Source organism: Salarias fasciatus, chromosome 3, assembly GCF_902148845.1.
Source record: "Salarias fasciatus chromosome 3, fSalaFa1.1, whole genome shotgun sequence".
NCBI lineage: Eukaryota > Metazoa > Chordata > Actinopteri > Blenniiformes > Blenniidae > Salarias > Salarias fasciatus.
The window spans coordinates 8,288,308-8,306,832 of record NC_043747.1 but is presented as its reverse complement, the minus strand read 5'-3'; the positions used below and the strand labels follow the sequence as shown (position 1 = coordinate 8,306,832).

General features: G+C 46.0%; 3 protein-coding genes across 3 annotated transcripts; 1 reads left to right on the top strand and 2 right to left on the bottom strand.

The window, feature by feature from the left end:
- Nucleotides 1-864: 864 nt before the first annotated feature.
- On the bottom strand, nt 865-8,681 carry LOC115386127 (CTD nuclear envelope phosphatase 1A). The gene is made up of 9 exons (XM_030088341.1): nt 8,441-8,681; nt 7,953-8,086; nt 5,210-5,276; nt 2,833-2,951; nt 2,680-2,751; nt 2,477-2,593; nt 2,280-2,391; nt 1,870-1,954; nt 865-1,783 (listed from the first exon to the last, which is right to left on the bottom strand). The coding sequence occupies exons 2-9, from the start codon at nt 8,055-8,057 to the stop codon at nt 1,723-1,725; spliced, it is 738 nt and encodes a 245-aa protein (XP_029944201.1). The 5' UTR covers nt 8,058-8,086; nt 8,441-8,681; the 3' UTR covers nt 865-1,722.
- A 2,138-nt stretch (nt 8,682-10,819) lies between these two features.
- elp5 (elongator acetyltransferase complex subunit 5) lies at nt 10,820-13,164 on the bottom strand. Its single transcript, XM_030088337.1, has 8 exons — nt 12,693-13,164; nt 12,538-12,598; nt 12,357-12,437; nt 11,933-12,144; nt 11,592-11,767; nt 11,421-11,516; nt 11,233-11,333; nt 10,820-11,142 (listed from the first exon to the last, which is right to left on the bottom strand). The coding sequence occupies exons 1-8, from the start codon at nt 12,766-12,768 to the stop codon at nt 11,034-11,036; spliced, it is 912 nt and encodes a 303-aa protein (XP_029944197.1). The 5' UTR covers nt 12,769-13,164; the 3' UTR covers nt 10,820-11,033.
- Nucleotides 13,138-18,251, top strand: phf23b (PHD finger protein 23b). The gene is made up of 5 exons (XM_030088336.1): nt 13,138-13,676; nt 15,645-15,676; nt 15,783-15,875; nt 15,948-16,566; nt 16,715-18,251. Exons 1-5 carry the CDS (start codon nt 13,649-13,651, stop codon nt 16,906-16,908), a joined length of 966 nt encoding a protein of 321 aa, XP_029944196.1. The 5' UTR covers nt 13,138-13,648; the 3' UTR covers nt 16,909-18,251.
- Nucleotides 18,252-18,525: the final 274 nt, after the last annotated feature.

The window sequence follows — 18,525 nt, the reverse complement described above, 5'->3', positions numbered from 1 at the left end:
GACACAAGATCCAATAAAACTAGAACTCTACTGCCGTCACATGCATTTATCTGCAAAACAGATGACTCAACTTCTCCAGCAGGCGTCAAATTATAATCTGATCTGAGACGACTGAAAGGTACAAAGTTTAAGATTTCAGGTTTAAAATTTACATAATGACTTGTGACCAATCGTCCATGTCTTTGACTGCAGGGATTTAAGCCACGGCCGCACGGTGATGTAGAGGGTAGTGTCCTGGTTAGTCCCATCAGCACTGAAGAAAACAATACCACGCCAGACCACGTGGTGGCAGCAGACCATAAACCACAGCAGTGAGTCAGGCTGGATAACCAGAAATCTCAAACATGAAGATGGAAAACCAAAAAAAAAAAAAGGATTGCAATTAAAAATGAATCGAGCTGAAAAAACAAATAACTGGTCGATACTGACAAGTGTTTTATTAGTAACACAGACCTGGAGACAGAGCCAATAAGAAGCCGCTGTGAGCCTTAACGAGACTGACATTGTTCAGAAGGCATTTTAAAGATGGAGGGTTTTTAATAAATGAATCCATAACAGTTCGGGGGTGGGAGGGGTGGGAGGTTAAAACGGAAAAGGGGCAAGGCTGCAAAATTGAAATCGAATACAAAACCCAACTGCAACGAAAACATAAAGGGAGGAAAATTAAGTGCAATTCCTATTAGATGAAATCAGGATGGCGTCAGGTGGTGGTGGGGGTGGGGGGGGGGGGGGGAACAGAGGGGGCAAAATCATGGTATGCAGAAGTCATATTATCATATATCGTGATGACAGAAACAATCAGATATGGAAAGGAGGCACGGCAGTCCACAAGCCATTACTCTTCTTTTTTTTTTTTTTTTCTTCTTTTCCTCACAACTTTTAAGTCAAGCGTGTTTCATTGAGTCCCATCAGAGTGAAGACGGCCGGAGAAAAAGGGGTGGGGGGAGTGGAGGGGTGGGGCTCAGCTGTCCAGGAAAATGCTTGTGGATGTTGTGTTGCAGGCAGTAGTCCATCACTTACATCATTTCAACGGATCCTGCGTTGCCGGGGGAGAAAAACTGTACCTTAGGAGTCGAAGAAGAAGAAAAAAAAAATAAATTCCTGGGGCTTAAATCTAAAATGGGGCGGAGGGTTTGTTTTGTTTTGTTTCTTTTCTCTGAGGGGTTAAGACGGTGAGCTGAAGACTTGTCTGCTGAAGTGCAATGTCTGGTGATGATGGAGGAGGGGAGATGGTGGGTCTGTGTTGCGTCGCTGGATCCTTCTCTGTACCAGCCTCCCAGTCGTCAAAAAACTTTAAAAAGGACTAACGAACTCAGCAAGCATACTCCGAACTCACGTCCACGAGCTCGCCTGCATACGCACAGTCAGTATCAGGAGCGATAAGGCAGAGAGGCTCCGTTTTGTTTTGGAAAAAAAAAAAAAATAATAATACAAATAAAGAATCAAGAAGGAAGAGAGAGAGAGAGATAGATAGATAGAGAGAAGCTAGCTCCTCCTGCCGCCCCAGCAGCTCCTGGGCTGTGGCGATCCCGTTACTGTTCATCCCGTGTTAGGCGCTCGCCAATCCCCGTCTCGCCAGGAGGGCTGGTGGGTCGCCTGCGCCGGGGATGGAGGGCAGGATGGAAGCCGGCAGAGAGGAGGAAGAGGAGGAGGAGGAGGAGGAGGAGGAGGAAGCCAGTCAACAAGCCCCCCCCCTGCCTCCGGTGCTCTCAATTCAGCCAATCACCAGAGTCGGTGCTGGTGGAGGTTTCGACTGAGGACGGAGCGGACATCAGCAGTGAACCTGCCAGAGCCAGAGAGACCAGAGGAGGACAGTCAGCGACCGGAGAGACGCTTCACAGTCACGCCAAACTGGAACGTTCCCTTTACCTTAGTGCGTCCAGCATAGGCAGCAAGTTAAGAAGTGCTGTGTCACTGGGGTCACTGAACCAGGACTTGATGGGTATTGCATTGTCTGGAGGGGGCGGGTGGAGGAGAGGAGAGTCAGCAGAGTCAGAGAAACAGACACGGCGGTGATTTTACGCCACTTTAAAGAGGCGGCTGAGCGTTGGAGGAGTCTCAGGACTAGCGCAGCGTGGCGGCCTTTACAATACGGGCTCTATGGAGGGAATAAGCCTTCGCTTATGTCCTTTGCTCTGCCTCATCACAAGCCTGACACGCGTTGAGACGGAGCCTCATTTAATGCTGCAATAAAACGACTGTACATGCAGTAACTGCAGCTGAAGAGGGGCTGTTAGCAATTGAAATAACTAAACTAAAATGAAATCAGCCAGTCTTACCTGGATGGCTGCGGTAAGCGCCAGGCGAGTTGTCCAGGATAACAATACTGGACAGGTCATCGTGTACTACGGACAGATCTTTAATATAACTACCTAGATCCAACGTACAGTGCTGGGGAGAGAAAGAACAAGAAGCCGCGGGGCATTAGGACTGTTGGTTTTGAAAGGCGCCGTGCAAACAGGCGGGCGAGCGCTACCTGTCTGTAATATCTGCGTTTCAGGATGTTCCTGTTGTTGTCCAGCTTGTCGGCCACCGCCGAGCCGTAGATCTCCATGCTGGCCGTGAAAACCACCAGCTCGTACCACTGGCTCACCTGTGTGCACACACACACACAGAACGACGGTGTTAGAGTCCAGGCTCAGTGACTCACGGAGGACGGTGCGCTTCAGAGACACTCACCACTTCTAAAAAAAAGTCGACGTGTGGCCTTTTATGTACGAAGAATCTGACTGGGTGCTTGTCGATGACGACCTGAAAACAGGGATTCGCTCGGTCAGAAACGGTTGGTATTCAGATTTATCGGCGCTCCGCCGACGCCCGGCTGTCCCGTACTTTTAAGATGAAGTCTGGCGGCGTGCCCGGCCGCACTGTGGGCCTCAGGACGCCGTCGTGGTGAGAGTGGATCAGCGTCTCGTCCAAGTCCAGAACCAGAATCTTCCTCTTTACTGCGTCTGGGTGGAGTCAACATTACAGACACGTGAACCTTTGTTTACTTCAGTAAAATGGAAATGAGCGACAGGAGCATGAGCAGGAGAAACCGTATGATGAATTCAGAGCAGCAACCGGATTACTGAACATCATGTTCCAGAGCTTTATCCTCATATTGACTTCACTCTACATCCTGCAGGAAATTTGGAATCAATAAAGTTGAATAAAGGAGACGAAAAGTTTAGAATCATCTGCTGCTTTTAAAGACGAGGAAAACCAGTTTGAAGGTCGCTTCATGTAAAGGGTGAATCACGACACGTGCTGAAGTCCAACCTTAGAAAATGATTCTTTTACTGGTTCTGAATGGAAACAATGACAGAAACCTGAAAACAACAGAGGCGGCCAGCTGTGTGACCTTTAGCGCACTTCAAATCATTAAAGGGTGAAGATTTGAGTTTTAGAGAGGTGCAGAAAACAGATGTGGGTTTAACCGGCTGGTTAGTGTCACTGAGAGCTTCAGGAGCGACTCGTCACACCAGGATCGACTCAGCATATTTACACTCCAGCTCCTGAAATAAAACCTGCGGTTAACGCCAGCTTGACACACTCTCACATTGAACTCCACATAATTAGACACTTTTATTTTTAAAGCTGGAAATGGGTAAACGCGGTGACACACAGTTCGTTTCCCACCGTGTTGATAAATGTGACTATTTTTGCGAGCGCGCTTGACTTGGTGTGTTTCTTTAAAGCAGCTTCAGCTGCTGAGACTCACGAGGCTAATCCAAATCAAGTTTACTCCGCGGCTGCAGACTCCATTAATCCTTGGGGGACGCGTCTAGCAGCTTCCAGATGGTGGCATCGTAATGAAGACGACTGTTCTTAAACAAAGACCGATTGACTCCGGGGACTGACGGAACTGAGAGGCGGCGCGGCGCACAAATTTAAAGCACCGCTTCTTCAGATCGGCGTGAGTACCGGGAGGCGTTCGGAGCTGGGTGAAGGTGAAGCGCTCGCTGGGCGTGGATCTGAGGCCGAGGGCCGCAGACTGAGCCAAAGGCGAGTCAAGTAAGACTGAAACACAATCCTTCCTCTGAGTGGAGAGAGAGCTCTCCACTGACAGAGGAAGTTCATTCAGAGCCGGCGAGCCAATCCCAGCTCGCGTCTGCATCGCCCGCAACGTTCGCGCTTCCTCTCCTCTTCCTCATCGTGTCGCATTCTAGTATAAGACAGGAAACTATATGTGACCTTTTTTTCTTTCTAAAATCAGAGAAATAGTGATTTCAGGAGCTCTCTCTTAGTCTACTAATGAACTGTTACACAGCCGACAGCAGCTGTTTCTCCTGAAAAGTCGATCCCAAAAAAATCTATAACCAAATTAGGCATTAGTGTTTTTTTTTTTAAACCAGTCAATGCTGCTCAGTGGAGGCTCAGTGTGAAGGGTAATTCATTACATTTACATATTTATGCATCGCACAGCGTTGATTCAACATAAAGCGAGACTGTTTGGCCGGCGCGTATCTCGTCTCTCACGCTGACAGCTGTGAAAAACGCTGACAATTTCCTTCCAAGTGCTTCACACACCGTTGGGGGGGGGGGGGGGGGGTGTTCAGGTACACCGTCAACAAAGCCTGGTGTTTACGCCGCACGCGGGACGGTGCGAGCCAGGTTATTACCTCATGTGTTCAGATGATCTTTTGACGCGCTGAACATGACAGTTGACAAATGCAGCCTGGCAGGTTGACCACAACCATTCAGGGTGAGATGACAGGGTGACTGTGGATGGCTCGCTTCCTCTGAGTACTCTTAATGAATAAATACAACTCCAACTCAAAGGCCTGGAAGTTTAAGGCAGCTGGAGTGTTTCTCTCCAGGATGAGCTGAAATTTGACCCAAATATTATGAGGAGTGAATTTCTCTGACAATGGATGTGTTGTTTTGGCTCATTTTTGGGTTCTTTTAGTGCCGTGTGACTCTTTCTGATGACAAACTGAACTTTGCTTGATTGTAAAATGTGGATCATAACAAGTAGAGACACTGAGGGCGGCAGATTGATCAGACACAGGGGAGAGTATAGAAACCGGCGGCGCTGAAATGAGTCTGCGCATAAAATTGTCTTTGAAATTTTTTTTTAAAAATCTCAGCAATCTTCCTTAAAAGACTTGATTAATCCTAAAGTTCCACATCACAAACATGTGGAGATACTGCTATCTGAAGTCACAAAACAAGGCCCGTTAACATCACATATAAAGATAGCACACGTGTGAGAAGATGTACTCACTGAGTCTGTTTCTGGAGATTGGAGACAGAGGCAGGGTGTCGTATCGCACCGTCTGATACTGGATTATCTGCAAATGCAAATGAATGAGGTCAAATTGAGCGTTCGGACATAAAACAGAGAGCCGCCAAGAGCTGAACTCATGAGCAGCTCTGGATTTAAGCGTGATTTACATATTTCACACTAAGCAAACTGCAGCCTCTAATCTTTATTACAGCACTTTTTACAGGATATAAAGATCTTCTACTGGTGTTTTGTGGATCACAGGAGAAGGATCTCGTCTCTACGACTTCCTGTTGATCCGAAGGTCTTGAAAATCTAAAACGTTAACGTGAGCCGTTGAAGCATTCATGGAAAACCAGATGAATGGATGCAACAGAGGAAGAGTTGACTGAAATCACTAAACGAAGCAGTCAGTCTTCCCAGCAGCTCTTGCTCTGCTGTGATCGGAGTGACTGGAGGGAGAGAGAGAGAGAGAGAGAGGGAGAGAGAGGATCCTTCCCAGGGCTGCTCTTGCCCAGGGGCTCTGCACTTTTCTTCACAGGGCTATTTTATCCCCCCAGCTGTCGGTGGGTGTCAGAGGAGCATGGGGCACATGCACCGAGGGAGACTTGCAGGGTGACTTTGACGGAGCCCGGGCTGCCTGAGCCTCAGACGGGGGCCTCCCTCCCCTCCACGCTCCCTCCCACCGCTGCCTGGCAGAGCCCGCTCGAGGGAAGCCTATTGGTGATGGCAGCTGCCGGGCACCACGGGGGGACCTCGCCCTCCGTGCACCTCCCAGAGTGTCCATCTGGACCACCGACCCCGCAGAATGACACCTATGCCTCAGGACCAATAACATTTTGAGTTTAATGCTGTTTTATTCAGACGGTTAAACACCTGAAAGCCTCTGTTTATAATGCTTAACTGAGATGAGACTGTAACAAGGCCTCGGGCAACTTTATAACTAACACCCGATTAAACTTTAACTTGAGCTACAACTCCTGAGTCGATCATTTTTCACCTTTCTATCTGACCAATGAACGCCAAATAACAATGTAAGAGGGGGGAAACAAGGTCGCTTACTACAAATACCGTAGCAAGGACAGAAGGAATCAAAATTGTGAAAACAATCGGGACAGGGGCAACTTCACAGCTTTCAGAACTAAATGACACTCAGCTCCACCACACTGCCGTATCAGTCAGGGCAATAAGCAGGACTATTATATAACGCACGAGGGGAAGATTTACAAACAACCACCTCGTCATTTGTTGACACAGTGTAGCGTACATGGGATTATGACCTACGTTCTAATATTCATAATCCAATAAAACTATAATGGACGTGAATGTCTGGATCACGTCGGTTGGTGTGCGGCGGTCTGAGAACAGACCGAGTTAAAAAAAGGAAATCGTGAGAGTCTCAGTTACACAAGACCCCAACTCTAATGATTCCAAATGAGCTGAATATTAGGCCAAACACACGGGATCACCTCCACGCCAGTGCGCCGTGCGCAAACCGTCCGTGTATCATGACACAGTTTCAGGGCATCAAAGACTGTAAACAACCAAACTAAAGTCTGAGCGAGAATGAGACAAACAGAGCGAGGCAGAGAACAGAGCTCTCTCTGTGTCAACATAATCCCTCTCACTTCAGCCACAACATGGACTCAACTACTCACTCTCGGGGCCTGCCGACGACCCACAATAAAACCGGACAAACCTCCACCGGCGAGATGATTACAACACAAGGCAGGGCAGTCCTCCAGGCTTTGTGTTGGTCCGATACGGAGGTGAAGACGAAGTCCACTCATATTACACCACACACGCATGTCTATTCACGACCCAACAACACCTGTGTGGGAGTCTAAGTTACAAGCAGGTGGCCTCTGTCACCTTAAATGCCACGTTTATCATGGAGACGTCTGTAAAGCAATCGAAGGTGACCCGCACTGTGTGGCATTGCACTCTCCACATTTGTGCTGCAGCTGGATGAGGAGATCACTCACACGAAGCATGTCATACACTTAAACACCAAAAACAGACATATCAGAGAACTCACTGAGAGAGTGGAAGGGAGTGATTCTTACATTGCAGTGTTAAAAGACACATTTTTCATTCAATATAATGCAGATTTAGACTCAGCTGTGCCTGAGAGAAACACATTAATTCAAAAAGAGACAAAACTTTTGTGCCGTTTCCACCTGGACATTACTGATAGAAGCTGGGCAGTAGATAAGCTTGTTGTTCGTGTCTGAACGATCAAAACTACTGAATACATGCTAATATCGATCTGAATAACAAAGATGCAAGATTACAGGAGGGAAGGTTTTTTTTACATTAATGTTGAGGACATTAACAGGTATTTTTAGAAGACAGCTGCAGAAATAACACATAAAGCTGTAACAAATAGGCTAATTTGTGGAATAATAACCATTATATGGAATTGACAGTGCACAAAATCAAATAATCCTGAAGGTGTCCACACACTTCATACAGTAGTTTGATCAGTTTTTTAACTTAATAAAGCAAATGAACGGTGGTAGATGAGAAAAGTGTTAAACTGATAGGTTGAGGGGTGTAAATGCTTCTCTAGCAGATTGTAATATTGTCATATCAGTGGATGCACCTGGACAGGTGAGAGAGCAGGTGATCTGCCTCTAAATGCAGGCGGATGTGGGAATCATAACCCAGGCACACCTGGCAGCACATAAACCTGGTTCACTTGTCTCATAAATACAAGACGATGGGCCGTCGGTCTGCTCACCGTTCGTAAATGCTTCCTGAGGATGTACATGAAGAAGCCCCATATTCTGGACGTTACGCCGAGAAAAGTGCGGATGCCATGTAAACACTGCCGGGTCTTCAGCATGTTGACGAGCACGCAAAAAGACCCCCCTCCTGCAGTTAAAAAAAAAAAAATTTAAAAAAAAAAATCTGCTTCAGTCCTCACTGCTGAGCTCGGATGGTTCTTCCCAGGTGGCTCTCCTCCGTCTGGAGCCACAAACCGCCAAAGCTGCGATTCCGGTGAGAGGCCAAGCAAACGTGTGAGTTCCCCGCTCTGCACACTTGTGGCACAACTAGCAAGAAATGGAGTCCGGTCGCATTGTCTCGGTGACAGGCAGACGGAGCCGCGGGGGAGAGAGGAGCCTGTGCCCGTCGGACCTTTAGCACGCAGCTCGGAGCTAGCTGTGCGTGCGTGTGTGTATGCGTGTGTGTGCGTTCCGACCCCTTTATGTCTACGGTTCCAACTACCGTTAGCTTGTAGCCGCCGAGCTACCGCTAGCTCGACGGGGTGACCACCTTGAGCGCTGGACGAAAATACCCCCGAAAAGCCGCGGGGCCGCTCGCTGACAGGCCCCGGCTCGACGCGGTGTGAGCAGGCGCGGCCTCCGACGAGAGACGGTTCGCTAGAAGTTCCCCCGACTCGAGCCGGTGCGGTTAGAATCAGTTTGTAGTCCAGTGGAGATCCGGAATGAAGCTGCGAGCCGCCATCGCCGCCTTGCCGTCACTTCCGCGACGGAGTTCTGCGGTTGCGCGCGGCACGTCCACGTGGAAAGAAAACAAACAGACGTGGACGAGCGGCGGGCTGGAGCGGGGTCCGCTCCAGGGTGCGTTTTTTAAAAGTGCACAAACTGACCTTCTTAGCCCCTACAGAAACATCTGCACTCATTTACGTCCATTTTGAGGGTGTATTCTACCAGATATTGCACATTTAAGCGTATTTTCTACTAGAAATTGCACATTTAAGGGTATATTCCACTAGATAATGTACATTAAAGTGTGTATTCTACTAGATATTGCACATTAAAGGATATATTGTACTTGATATTGCACTTTAAAGGGTATATTCTACTAGAAATTGCACATTAAAGAGTATATTCTACTAGATATTTTACATTTAAGGATATATTCTACTACAAATTTCTCTTTAAAAGGTGTATTCTACTAGATATTTTACATTTAAGGATATATTCCACTCGATTTTTACACATTTAAGGGTACATAATACTAGATATTACACTTTTCTGTTTTTTTTCCCGCTGTCTTGTATGTACAGCAGAATTGACTCATTTTAACTTTGACTGTAAAGTATTGTATTCTATTCACGGTCTGAATAAAATTAAATCTATTAGAGCCACATTCCCTAAAAGGTTACAACTTTACCTTATGGTAGTTCATATTGGAATAGATTTCTCTGTGTGTATTTGATTACGTTAAGGAAAGCATCTTTAAAAGTTTATCCTGTTAAAACTTATATAAAAGATATATTTAAGAAAGACATCAATGTAAAGTGTAGCTTTGGTATTGAAACAATTATTCTGCTGTAAAATTGTTTTTGGCAGAAATGATGTGATTTCATTAATATTGAAAATCATGTGACCTCTTTTTTGGGAGACTGCGTTCTTTGTATTATTTGATAACTGTATGCTAAAAAGCAATTGTACATACCCAATAAATCTTTTATTCGTAATGTCAAGTATTACATGCATTGTTGCAAGTACTCTGGAAAAAAAAGCTGTTTTATTGCATTTCATAACAAGTTAAAACATTAATTTTCCTCTGATGATCTTTAATGACAAGTGTGCAAAATTTATTGTAATTTAAAATTGAAAAAATATGCCCTGGCCAAGGTCATGTTTGAAATATGTTCAGTTCATTTTTTCCTTTCTATGCTTTTATTAGTCTCCATAAAGTCTGTACATAATATTTAATATTTAATATTCTTTTCTATTTATTCTGTGGCGCAATGCTTTAGAAGAATTTGAAAAGAATAAATTATTTCTGTTCCATTCTTTTGTAAAAACTGGCTGGCAGTGTCGTGTTTAGTGGAAAAGCATATCACATAATAACAAACCAATATCTCCTGTACAAATATTTGTAATTGCCATGTTGTTTGCCGATGCCTAATCTTTGCGACGAGGCCTTTGGTAATTACCACAACCCTGTGAAGCAAATATAACTCCTGACATTGATATTGGCACTTGATTTGCAAAACTGTGTCTATAAAAAGGAATTATGTGCATATAATCTGACGGCTCTATCACTGCATCTAATCCATCACTGAATGTAATATGAATAATTCATATTTTTCACTTTCTAGTGCACTTCAAGAGGTGGAAGGTAAGATAAATAAATATATGAGCCTGTTATAAAAATCTGTAGCTGTGGATGTTTGTAAGCAGACTGTTGTTTCCACATGCTCTTGATAATCAATGATCATCTTGTGTTTTAAGAGTGACACCTAGAGAAAAATCAAAGTAATAGCTCGGACAAGCATTTGCAAAGTCCGCCCCGGGGCCTATCTTGATTCTCGATCAAATTTTATGTGAGCCACACCCTGAACTGAACAGCCATTTATAAATAAATGATAATAAATACATAAAACTATGCATTTTGGACAAATCTGACATATTTGTTATAATTACAGCATTTTTCCAAAGAGTTTAATTATCTATGGCTAGTTTGTAGCACTTTGGTAAATAAAATTAAAGATCAGATACTAAACCTGTTGGTCATTAGGTCTTTAACATGATCAAATCTGACTGTTAATGAAGAATTTTCAACGCCCCTGGGCTTGAAGCATGACACTGTGTATTCTAAGTTTAATGGAAAAGTAACAGTGAGATTAAAAAAAAGAAAAACATTTTATTAAAATCAGAAAGAAAAAAAAAGATGAGTTACATTAGAAGAACCATTTGCCCAGATACATGTCAAACATTCAACTGACTGGACATGTCTATGGATTTTCAGTGAGTTTCCAATACGCAAAACGATTCTTCTGAAGGCATAGAGGGTAAGTAAAGTGGATCCTGTCCTTCTTCAGTATGTTTAAAACCGATCGATGCTACACATCCAGATCATCATCCGGGTCCTCCTGGTCGAAGTCGTCATTGGCGTCCGGCTCGTACAGGATCCGTCCTGATCCCTGGTTCGGGTGCAGAAGAGCCGTTTTCCTGTTGGATTAAAGAAAAAAAAAAAAAACTGAATGTGTTTTCAAAATATTGAATGCAAAGAAATCTGCTGTTTGTGTGAAGGTTTCTGACTTTTCTTTGCTGAACATAAAAGGAAGTGCGAGTTTCTCCTTGGCTTCGCGCTCCGTGTCAGACAAACGGAGGTTGAAGGTCAAGTTGGCGGTCGGATCCGTCTATAGAAACACGAAATAAATAGATATTTCAGTCCCGTCATGTAAATCCATGCATGGTGAGGAGAATACACACATGCTTCACAGCACCTGCTGCTCCTCAGGGTCGGCCTGTTTATGTCCAAGATGGCTGGGCTTGTTCTGGATGGTGACAGTAAGATCCTCTTTTATACTGAATATTTCCTCCTGAAGGACAAAAACAGAATCGTTTATAACAACATCAAAACATATATCAGTGATCGGATTGTAAACACAGCTTACATCTTGCAAAACTTTCCCCGATTTTGAGCGCTTTGTTATTTTCGCCAGCGCTTCGTCGCCCTTGATTCCAGGCGACACGGTGATGACTGAAGTGGCCAAGTGGCAGACGCTTCCCACAGTCCCTCTCTGATGCATATCTGCATGGAGCAGAGCGGCAACAGCTCTGACAGCTCCCCCTAATGCGAAGACAGAAGATAATCTTCACATAAAGCGAACACCATAAGGTCCAGCCATGCTTCACATTAACATGAGTGAATAATCAGCAGTACACAGAAGGGCTCTGATGTGGTTTTTTTGCTTTGTGCAGACAGAAAAGCGTGAATAAAACCATTTAACTTCACCTTTTTTGAGTTGCTGAAGTGTCTTGCAGACAGCAGGTGGACTCACGTGTCTCAAAATCCACGTCAGAGAGTCGATGACTAACGTGGCTGGTCTGGAGTGCGGCGACTGCTTCACCAGATGCGTAAGCTCCTCGAAAGAGAACTTATCGACCGTGAAGGCTGAGTGGTCCATCCAGCCGAGGGGGTCGGAATAAGCATTGTGAAAATGTAGCCTGAGGACAACAAAGACATGATGACAGGTCAACAGTTCACCACAGGAAAGACAAGCACACATACACACCAAGGGACAATTTGAAATAATCTTACATGTAAATTTTTGGACTGTAGGAGGAAATCTACACATGGGGAGAACATGCAAACTCAACCTCACACTGTGCAGTGCTCCTGCAAACCACTTCACCACCACTGATGTTTTCTGGCTCACCTCTGGAGGCCTGGTGCTCTCAGTCCATCTTTCAGCTCTTCCTCACTGGACTCAAAGCAGAGCACATGAACAACCTCCTCCCTGAGAGCATAACAATCAGTACAAATCAACACCAGGATGGTTTTGAAGGAAATACATTCTGAGGCACTAATGCCAACATAAACACAGTCAGATCAGATACCTGTCTAGAGCAGAGCTGATGAAGCTCCTCAGGAGGTCTCGTCCAGAATAACGACAAGAATCTACACATGTGGGGAGAGTCAGACAACAGACCGTTCACATAAAAGCTACCAGACACAACTTGGGAGTTAGAAATCTTTTAAATGTTGTATCTACCTTGTATGACCAGGAAGCCTCCAGAGTCGTTGCCTTGCAGTAGTTCAGACAACATGGTACAGTGGCTAGTTAGCATGCCTCACGTTCAACAGCGATTTAACCGCGAAAATCAGGAGAAATGGTCCGAGTCATCTCCGGGAGACGCAGCGATGTCAATCCAGGCTAAAAATAATGTGTATTTATGTTCTATTTGGCAATGTGAGACAGAGGAATAAAGCTTTCTCGGTCGATTTCAAGTTCAGCTGGTTTTGCTGAATAGCATGTTTAGGTCGCTCGGCGCTCAAAACCACAACTCCCAGAATCCCCCTCTGCACAATTGTTGCTGAAGGCTGGGAAGTGTAGTTCTATATCCGTCTGGAGCACGTCGCGTCAGTGGCTTACGCTGGTCCGCAATGGACTACGTTACCCAGCATGCACCGCAGGCAACACTTCGCTGGCACCCTCAAGAGGCTTCTGCCGCGCACCGAGAGGACCGAGCGGAATAAAAACTCCAGTTTCCTCCGTTTTGTGTCCACACAGCGAAGAAACACAAAACTTCATCCGACAAGTTCCAGTTATGGATCCTCGATTCCTATTTTGACGGGAGTCTGCAGTCGCGATATAGCTCAGTGCCGCGAGTTCGATGTGTTTATTGGCAAAGTAAAGGGATTGCAGCACGTTAAGCAACGGAGGAATTAGTATTTTTGCCAGGCTGATAGTGTGGCGACAGTTCCGAGGTGGGCTGCCCCTGCTCCGTTCGCGGGTCCCTGTCGAGGGGGTCCACGGCATCGGCGTCGACCGCAGCCGGAGTTTCCGAGTCCCCTCGGGTTTCCGCGCCTTGGGCTTTCTGTTGGTGAACTTGCCCGGCGGTAAGGTGCAGCCACGCCGGGGGAAAGGCGCAGAGCGACGGCCGCGGCTCTCCGGCTAGCTCGCCTGCTGCTTCTGTCTCGAATCGAGGCCTTGTCGATGAGGCGACAATGCTCGACATAATGTCTGAGCACCAAGGTACGTTTCCCTTTTTTTGTAGACGAAAAGTCGACAAAACGGCCGGTTTACATGTGATGTCCGTCTGTTTGGTGTCGAAAAATGTCGCTTTGTGGGCAACTTAATGCTAACGTTAACGTTGCGTATGCTGCAATAACGAGCTGACTTGCTCTTGTATCACACCACGTCTTGTCTTAAAACCCCTACGATCGTTGTATAGAAGCAAATCCAGATACAATTTGCAGTCCTAATGCGATTATCGTTGTTATCTAACCTGATGTAAACGTCTAAGTTGGTTAACGCGCCGAACCTGCTAGCTTGGTGGCTAATAGCTGGATAGCTCCCCCGACCATCCCCCTGAAAAATCGCGCTCTATCTTTCCGATTTAAAATCAGAGTTATTCTGCTTTCAAGCTCCAAAACTTCACTTCTACACATCATCCCGGTCTCCGGTGCTGACAAGATCGGCACGCCCGGTTAAACGTGAAGGCTACACCTTGCTTAGCATCAGAGCTAACTGAGCTACCGAGCCTCCCACTTCCATTTCCAGGAGCTGAACAGTGGCTTTAAAACATTATCTGCCTCTATCATCTGCTTCGGGAATACATAACCATCCTCACAGAGCGACACAGAGTGATTTTAGCCAAAGTATTGCTTTGAATTGCGCTTCCGATCAAGCCTTTAAGCCGAATAGCGTGTTGTTAGCTGACATTGACAGGGGAGCTAATATTAGCATTTAGCTTGAACATATTGGAGATTTAACGACGTGAAAATCTTGTATAAATGTGCTTGAAGGTATTCGCGATCATCGTCGTTATCTTGCCATAGTCAAAGTTTTTTGAAAATAACAAGCATATTTCCTCTTTTGAACATCAGTTATTGATTTGGTCTTAATTTTATTGTCCTTATAGACACCAACTCCTGTGTGTTTGAATGCATGCTCTGCCCATTCAGGTTTTCCTCTTATTCTAGTCGTAGAGCAGTCTCTTGGCCAAAAATCACTTTTGCTATTGAGTTTAAACTCAAGCAAATAGAGTGAATATAAGGTGAGTAGGAGGAAGACTGCTAGTGAAGGCTGCAACTATATAAATAATGATAGCATATTTAAACCAAGGTCAACCCTGGACATGAATGAAACATCGAAAGACTTTTATATTCCACATTTATGCAAAAGTACTTCTTTTATTCCTGCTTTTCGAGACGGACTATCTTAGACTGTCTCCATTTGAGATCATTTGAAGGCAGAGTGATCAGAATTAATTCACACAGGTGTGTGAATGTGTTGGCTTCATGGTGTGATCAGAGCCGGTCTCTGGGAGATGCTTCCTAACTGCAGAACTGTTGACACAGCCAGTTTGTTTTGTCTCCGCTGCTCCTTTATACCTCCGTCCAGTCTGAATGGGGAGCTGATATGTGCGCCTCTGCGTTGGAGATAGTAACAGGGGTGGAGCACATGCACTCGCTCTGCCGCCACCCGATTCATAAAAGTTGGTGTAAAACGGCGTGCACCCTGCACAGGTGAGCCGGCACGGCAACGCTGCAAACAGAAGGGTGCACGTCACTCCCGTCGGCATCAGTTTATGGCATTAAAATTGCACTATTGCACTCAGCCAAACCTCAAGTCTCTTTTTTTCGGAGACCGTTTTAGAAACCAACAGAAATCGGCAAGAAGTGAAAAAACCCCAAAAAATGTCATGACGAGTTCTGTGAAGGAAGCTTCTGGTTGCTGTTGAGCAACACGGACACCAAATTAGTCCAAGCTCTGGTTGTCAATGTTCACACTTCAACAAGTGTTCAAAGTTTAATCTCAATTTTCTATTAAAAGGATCAGGAACAACAAGAGTTGTGCACATATTTGAATGTTTACATTGTGTGTATGTTCATCAGATCGATCATTAAATAACTCGGTAAAGTGTTTGATCTGTGTTTGAATGATGTTTGAGTCAACATTGGTCAATTGTGACTGACAGAAATGTTTTCTTGTTCACAGATTCACTGTTGACATGTAAAACGGAACCTCTGGTGAGTAACCTAGCATGATTATCGATACTCATTTTTCAGCTGACTGTTACTCTACATGAGCTGAGCTTTGTTTAACAAAGATGTGTGATTCCTGTGATTCCTGCAGCCCCCAGAGAGGAAAAAGAGGACGGTTGAGGACTTCAACAAGTTCTGCAGCTTCGTCCTGGCTTATGCTGGTTACATCCCCAGTCCGAAAGAGGTGAGCTTCCTTCAGTGTCTCCCGATCAGTGATCGCGGCTCAGACTGAAACGCCGTCCTCGTGTTCTCGCAGGAAAGCTCATGGTCCCCGACGTCGTCCAGCTCGGCGCACAGCTCGGGGTTGTCGGCCGACGGGGGCCGAGGCGGCAGCAGCTCCATGGGCGGCGCCTGGGCGGACGGCAGCTCCGACATCCACACCATCCACACGTTCGTCCGCAAGGCCCGAGCGAACAAGGGCAAGAACATTCGCCGCATGCACTCGGACAGCGCCCTGCTGGACAAGATGCGCCTTAAGGACTCCTTGTACGAGAGCCAGGCCAGCTCGAAGGCGGAGCGCAAGAAGGACAAAAAACTGAAAAAGCTGTCGCTGGGCTCCGCCATGGCGGCGGCCGACAGCGGCAGCAGCGAGGGCGAGAAGCGAGCGCGCATCAAACGCAGCAAGAACTCCAAACAGCCCAAAGCCAAGAAGCTCAAGAGCTCGGCGCCGCAGAGCGAGACGGACTCCGAGGCCAGGACCGCGCACGGCGAGGCGCGGCCGGGCCGGGAGGAGCTGCTGTCGGAGCACGGGGGCTCCTCCTCCAGCACGCAGGGGCTGGGCAAGGGGCCGCCGGACGAGGCCATGAGGGACGCCGAGATGAGCTCCAGCGAGGGGGAGACCTGGATCGCCGACGAAGACATTATGGTGGAGTCAGGTAGGAGAGCCGCTGCAGGGATGAACGATTTCATTTCAGATAGCAATACTTTTTTTTTTTTTTTTTTGCTCTCCTCAGACTGTATTTGGTGTATTTGCGGTGTTTTTTTTAACTCTCCCTCCCTGTCCCCCGCTCTCGGCCCTCACAGGGGACGACTCCTGGGACCTGATCACCTGTTACTGCGGGAAGCCGTTCGCCGGCCGGCCCATGATCGAGTGCAACCAGTGCAGCATCTGGGTGCACCTGTCCTGCGCCAAGATCAAGAAGTCCAACGTCCCCGACATCTTCTACTGCCACAAGTGCAGGGACTTGCGGCGGTCGGGCCACAAAAAGGACACCTAGAGACGAGAGGGGACGGGGACGAGCACTCGGCCACGCCCCTCCCCCCCTCCTCCCTCCCTCCCTCCCCCCCGTTTTCGTTTTGTTTCTTTGACACTTAACTTTCTGTGATGCCTATAGCCAAAACAGCCTGAACTGTGAGCAGAACGACAGCCGGACGGTCCGTTTTGTAGGATTTCTGTTGACAATCACAACCATTCTTATTTATCCCTCAGTTTTTTTTTTTTTGTGTTTTTTTTTTTTGTTTTGTTTCTTTCATTTTATTTCTACTATTGGGCTGCTGGAGAATCATCCGCTCTGACCGTCACCACCCATTTGTTCCTTCTCTAATTGGCTTTACAGGAATCTGCCGGACTGTGTTTGGCGTTTTTCGGCTCTTGATGCTCCCCCGAAGGTGCTTTCTGAATTATTTCTTGAGGATATTGAGTCGGTGAAAGCCACTGGAGGAGCTCCGTTCTATTGGAAAAGGCATTTCTTTTAGACTCGTCTCCACATTGAAATTAGAAAGTGGAAAATGTCACTCCTGTTTTTTGCCAGATTGACGGCTCCTTTTTTTTAATTTCTGGTGGTTTTGTGGGAATCTAATTGAAAATTTTTACTCAAAATTGGAGTCATCACCCCTCAGATCTGTTTGATTTGTAAGAACCGGCTGAGATTTATTTTATTTACATCAGCAAAAAGTGTCAGGACAACTCTTCCAGCGGAGCACTTCTTACAGCAGAGAGCGGTGAAAACCTGCTCACCACCGAGCGCTTAATGTTTCCCCCTCGTTCGTTGATCTCTGACCGCCATCCACACCGACAACGCTAACAGAAAGCAGTCTTGGTTCCCTGCTTTTATTTTATATCGGGTTGTCAGAGGGGCGTGAACGTCGCCGCACGGCGGATTCCTGAAGAGGCTCCGAGGCTCGTCAATGAATGGTTGTAAAATATTTTGTTTTTTTTTTTTCTTTCTCAAGTATTTGTTTATTTCTTAGCTTTCTGAAAAGAGAACGGATGTTGAAACTGTCTCACAGCGAGAACAAAAGCCGTAGTGTAAAGATTTAAGTTGAGGCTGTGTAGGTTGTGGCATTTCCTTTTTTTGTTTACATTGGTTTTACATGTGTTTTTCTTTTTTTTTTTTTGTTTGTTTGTTTGTTGTTTTTCCTTTTGGAGAGAGTCTTGTTCGGTCTCCAGTAGCAGTTGCACTCTCCACACAAACTTTCAAACCTGTACATATCCTGTTCTTTCGACGACTTGTACATATGTTAAAGTGAAGAGAATACCCAATCAAATTCTATATTTTCTGCAGTCTGATATTGTTTTCTTTTAACTGTAGCTTGAAAATAAAAGTCTTTGGGAACATAATTGTTTGCATATTTGTTTTATTTGCATTAAAAAAAAAAAAAAAGAATTTAGTCACATGTATGATATTTTTGCACACAGCGATGTGTTTGTCATGTGTCTCCCTCTCCAGCAGAGGGCGACAGTCCACAGGCTGACCTGGCAGCCACAGTTCAACATGAGTGAATAAATATCAGGAGGTTCAGGGATTCTTCTTCCTCTGGGGAGTTTTCCCGCCTAGTGGCTGTGCGCTCCCCTCTGGACGTCCGGCTCGTCCTGCAAACACAAAACAGCAGGA

Excerpts from the sequence above, each read along its gene's own strand:
- LOC115386127 (XM_030088341.1), bottom strand. The coding sequence starts at position 8,057 with ATGCTGAAGACCCGGCAGTGTTTACATGGCATCCGCACTTTTCTCGGC. Across the intron at positions 5,277-7,952 it reads TCAGGAAGCATTTACGAACG|ATAATCCAGTATCAGACGGT; the intron begins GTGAGCAGACCG and ends TTGCATTTGCAG. Across the intron at positions 2,752-2,832 it reads CGCCAGACTTCATCTTAAAA|GTCGTCATCGACAAGCACCC; the intron begins GTACGGGACAGC and ends CCCTGTTTTCAG.
- elp5 (XM_030088337.1), bottom strand. The coding sequence starts at position 12,768 with ATGCTAACTAGCCACTGTACCATGTTGTCTGAACTACTGCAAGGCAAC. Across the intron at positions 12,145-12,356 it reads AGAGCACCAGGCCTCCAGAG|GCTACATTTTCACAATGCTT; the intron begins GTGAGCCAGAAA and ends TGTTGTCCTCAG. Across the intron at positions 11,517-11,591 it reads CGGGGAAAGTTTTGCAAGAT|GAGGAAATATTCAGTATAAA; the intron begins GTAAGCTGTGTT and ends TTTGTCCTTCAG.
- phf23b (XM_030088336.1), top strand. The coding sequence starts at position 13,649 with ATGCTCGACATAATGTCTGAGCACCAAG. Across the intron at positions 13,677-15,644 it reads CATAATGTCTGAGCACCAAG|ATTCACTGTTGACATGTAAA; the intron begins GTACGTTTCCCT and ends TCTTGTTCACAG. Across the intron at positions 16,567-16,714 it reads AGACATTATGGTGGAGTCAG|GGGACGACTCCTGGGACCTG; the intron begins GTAGGAGAGCCG and ends CGGCCCTCACAG.